At 45.9% G+C, this 4,967-nt stretch overlaps 1 protein-coding gene across 1 annotated transcript in view; it reads right to left on the bottom strand.

Annotated features, from left to right (window-relative positions):
• The window catches only part of LOC106817844 (SAM and SH3 domain-containing protein 1-like), a 10,239-nt gene extending 5,963 nt beyond the window's left edge, over positions 1-4,276 (bottom strand). The window contains exons 1-4 of the mRNA XM_014822548.1: positions 4,166-4,276; positions 3,274-3,385; positions 2,591-2,727; positions 1,218-1,431 (exon numbers count right to left, since the gene is read on the bottom strand). Coding sequence (XP_014678034.1) covers positions 1,218-1,431; positions 2,591-2,727; positions 3,274-3,385; positions 4,166-4,276 — 574 coding nt within the window. The remainder of the gene's footprint in view (positions 1-1,217; positions 1,432-2,590; positions 2,728-3,273; positions 3,386-4,165) is intronic.
• Positions 4,277-4,967: the final 691 nt, after the last annotated feature.

Below are 4,967 nucleotides of genomic sequence, written 5' to 3'. Positions count from 1 at the left end.
AATTCTACTATAAGCGATATATATATAATATCATTGATGTGTGTGGTGTGATGTGTTTGTGTGCGTGCGTGCGTCGTGCGTGCGTCGTGCGTGCGTCTTGCGTGCGTTGTGCGTGCATGTGTGTGTGTGTGTGTGTGTTGTGGTGTGTGTGTGTGATTGTTTGTGTGCGAGCAGTTGTGATCGGTGTGCATGTGTACACTCAACACGGCATATAGGCCATCGTTAAATCTGGTGCTGAGATTTTGATGACTTTTTTCGCCCCAAAGTATTCGGTAATACCAGGGGTAAAATAACCCAATCAACTCCTGGTATTAGACTTTTCCGCTGCTGCCTTTTTGGACAAATATATAAACGACAGCGCTTCAGATTCTGACCATCTCAATGCATTACTTCGCATGTTTTCGATGTGACGTGAACGTCATACTGTTGGGTCTCCCTACTCACGACTATTATTTACAGAGTACAAACTCTTCGCCCTCTCGCTCGCGCTACTTTTTCTAAATCGGCGCGTTACGAATTAAGTTCTGACATATTTTTGGCATTAGCGTATGATATTCGAGTGACGTACGCTTACTGATGCTGGTCCCCTTACTCATAACACTATTATACATCTCGATATTATCACTCCTGCCCTGTTATTTACTGAGACCAACTCTCACCTTCCTTCGACTCTCGCGGCCGCCCTCCTTCCGTCTCTCTTCTCTCTCTCCTCCGCTCTCTCTCTTCTCTCCTCCCGCTCTCACTCTCTCTCTCTTCCTTCTCTCGACTCTGCTCTCATCTCTCTCCTCTCCCTCTCACTCTATCTCTCTCTATCTCTCTCCCCGCTTCTCTCTCTCTCTCTCTCTCTCTACTCTCTCTACTCTCTCTTCCCGCTCTCATACTCTCTTTCCGTCTTCCTCTCTCTCTCCCGGCTCTCTACCATCTCTCTCGGCTCTCGTCTCCATCCCGCGCTCTCTCTCTCCGTCATCTCTCATCTCTCCTCTCTCCTCCTCTCCCCCTCCGCTCTCTCGTGCCTCACCTCTAAGCAGAGCTCGTCTCAGTAAGTTTCTCCCTCCCCATTCCTTCTCTTTCTCTCTCTCTCTCCTCTTCTCCTCCCTCTCTCCCCCTCCCTCTCTCTCCTCACGCTGCCTAAGGCAAGAGTCCCTCAGTATGATCCTCTCTCCCCTTCTCTCTCCTCTCTCTCCTCCTCTCTCTCCCATTTTTCTCTCCTCACCCTTCTAAGCAGAGTCTCTCAGTAGTTCCTCCGTCGTGCGTGGTCTCCGCTGCGTGTGCTTGTGGTGACGCGGCGTTCGGCTGCGTCGCTTGTTCTTCGGCGTCTCGGTCGCTAACGATGTCGACGTTGAATGAATTAAGGTGGCCGACCTTGCCTCGCAGCACGCCCGTCCACGTGCCCGTGCTCGGCATGCTAAACACGTCGATGACGTCACCCGTCTGAAGGCGCTACGAGAGGAGAGATGAAGGCCACAGGCACTGGAGCGTTTCAATAAAAATCCAGTGCTAAAAAATACGAATCTATACTACTACCAAAGTCTCTACTCTCTTTCACGCCTATATTTGCGACAATTCTGTACATGCGTCCAAGACTGCTCAATCTGTCACCACACGCTTGCCGCCGCACGCGATAGCTGCTGCACACACACACATACATATATATATATATATTTAGTATATTTAGGATGTTAGTATAGTAGTAGTAAATTGATAAGATAGATAGATGGATGATGATGATAGATAGATAGATAGACGGGCGGCACGACGACGATAATACGGATACAAAGATGGTTAGATGGCTGGTATGGATGGATGGATGGATGGATGGTTGGATGGACTTGGATTGAATGGGATGATTGATTGATTGATGGATGGATGGATGGATGGAATGATGGATGGATGGAGGAATGGCATGGATGGATGGATGGCATGGATTGATGGAATGGATGGATGGATGGTGGATGGATGATGGATGATGGATGGATGGAATGGATGATGGATGGATGAATGGATGATGGATGGAGGATGGATGGATAGATGGATGGACGGATGATGGGATGGATGATGGAATGGATGGATGGATGGATGGATTGATGGATGGATGGATGGATGGATGATGTGATGGATGGATGGATAAGAAGGATGGATGGATGGATGGACTGGATGGATGGATGGATGGATGGATGGATGGAATGGATGGATGGATGGATGGATGGATGGATGGATGGATGGATGGATGGATGGAATGGATGGATGGATGATCGGATGGATGGATGGACTGGATGGAGGATTGGATGGACGGATGGATGGATGGATGGATGGATTGGATGGATGGATCGAGTGGATAGATGGATGGAGAAATTAAAGTTCAGGGTTCAGCACCCCTGGCGCGCTAAGAGATGCTCTTGCGAGTATATTAAATTTTGGAGTGTAAACCGTTCTTGGAGTAGAGGCTCTCAAGTAACACGCACTCGCGCGGTGCGGTTAATTTTCTGATCTATCCTCGCGTGTAACGTGTCACGCAGTGAACACACGTAATAGAGAGTTACATGTATATATATGCAGCCTAGCATGACAGACGTCTTGTACGTGTGTGTACCTTCAGACGGAGGGCGTCCGTGTCGTAGGGACTCGGTGTATAATCCTTCTTCACCACCGCTTTGGCGATGACTGGACCTGTTTGGATGTGATCCTCTCCGGAGCTGTCACTGATGTGACTCAGCCGATTGAAATAACCTAGAAACGCACATCTTAGTCTGAAACTGTGCCCACGGATGGTTTACCCCGGTATAGTATACCACATACTTAGTCACACATACATAGACACATCACTTAGTCTACACCTGCGCGCATTGATAGTTTATCCCGGTATAGTATACGACATACTTCTGCAACTGCGCACCGATAGCAGCTTACCGCGGTACAGTTTACCAGCGACGACGAGATTAGTTTTATCGCGTTAGTTCTGCTTCCGTTATGACATCATACCAGTTTAAACTTTTGATGGTTACTTATATTATCAGGGGTGGATGCAAACAATAAAACCAAAGTTTATTTCTATTAATTCCCAATTATATATATATATAAGTAAATACACACGGACACCCATGCAGATGTAAAAGAATATAGAAATATATAAAAATAGAATAAGGTGTTCATTTATTATCTTGCGAGTCTCCGAGAACACATGTTTCTTCCTCAGGCTATACAACAACAATAGCGGTTGTTGTTGTGAAACATGAGATATGTTCTCGAAAGCTCGCAAAAAGCGATGGTCTCTACCTGGACTAGTGGGACTGATGAAGCTAGCTAGACTGTCCATGCTCTCAACTGAGTAACTGCGGCTCAAAGGCAGGGTAAGCTCCGACTGCGATCGCATCCTCGTGTCGTCAGACTAGAATACAACCAGGCGATGCTATTATTATTATTATTAATATTATTTTTATTATGATTATTACTATTATCATTATAAGTACCGTTGCCATTACCATTACCATTACGATTACCAATATCGTTATTGTTATTATTATTATTATTATTATTATTATTATTATTATGTAAGATGTATAGTAGGCACAGTATAGGTTCAGTATGCCACTCACAACACTATCCATAGCATAGCATAGCGCGACGTCACAGTTCATGCAACAGTACTTTGGCTAAATCTCGAATTTCATTCACATTTGTCCATAAACGCGCACGCACGCACGCACACATAGGCCTAGACGTTCGCATGAACGTACGTACACATACACGAACGCACGCACGTACACGCGCATATATACGAGCGTACATACATTGACGTTTGTTTCAGATAAATATTATCGATAACAAACCAAATCGGAAGTAAGTGGGAAACCGGAAGTAATATGTTTCCTACTTTTTTTTGACACGCGTGCTCACTATAAGACTGACAAAACAAGAACTATCGGTACATACAACCGCAGCACGGTACGTGACGTATACAGACAAGGTGACACGTAGTGGAATTTCTTTCGAAAATCATGCCCACACTCACACACACACACACACACACACACACACACACACACACACGCACGCACGCACGCACACACACACACACACACACACGCATGCACGCACGCACGCACGCACGCACGCACGCACGCACACACACACACCTTGCTGCTCTCTCCCGCACACAGACACGTACCTGGTTCGGGTCGCCCATCAAGCTTGATCGCCTGCCTCCTATCGACATGCGACGTTTCATGGTATCCTTCAGCTTCAACATGCGGCCGGCGAGGTTCTTATGTCGCTTCATCTTCTGCGTGGCGGCAACGGCAGGGAAACAGACGCGATTACGTCACACATGCGCGCGAAAATAAATCTTATATGTACACAATGAGATGGGGCGATGACGTCATGAATGCGCGAGCGAAAAAATAAATTCCATACGTGCGCAATAAACAGTCAGAGATCACATGGCAATTACGCAACAAATGCGCGAAAAAATAAATCCCATACGTGCACAGTGAGATGGGGCAATGACGTCACAATGTTTATGCGGACGTTTCACACTGCCGACGGTTTGAGAATTTGTAAAAAACGAAGTTCGTAGAGATAAGAAGCGGCTATAGAAACGTGGTCGATGCAAAAAACAAACGGTCCGTTGATTTGTGAGGTTGATTTGAGTTAGTGTGGCAATTTCAAGATTGAAGGTCCATGCCGGGCTGCGAAGACGTCGCTAGCACGTAATTGTGTATAAACTCTATATATATATAGGCTAACGTCGGTTTTACCGCGCGATATAGAAGAAAGCTTTCAATAAATCACGGATTCACGCAAAGCAGATTGTCACTTTCAGAAATTGCCTCATTTGACGAACGAGTAAAACAGTATACTACATCGAAGAACTCAAGATGAAGCATAGAGAAAGAATGGGGGAGAACGAGAACGCGCATGAGCATGAGAATCATTCGGTATCTTTATATCCAAACCTATTCTGAGTATAA

This window comes from Priapulus caudatus, unplaced genomic scaffold (assembly GCF_000485595.1).
Source record: "Priapulus caudatus unplaced genomic scaffold, Priapulus_caudatus-5.0.1 Scaffold1891, whole genome shotgun sequence".
Classification (NCBI taxonomy): domain Eukaryota; kingdom Metazoa; phylum Priapulida; class Priapulimorpha; order Priapulimorphida; family Priapulidae; genus Priapulus; species Priapulus caudatus.
The sequence above is the reverse complement of the archived record's forward strand: the minus strand, read 5'-3'. Positions and strand labels throughout refer to the sequence as shown.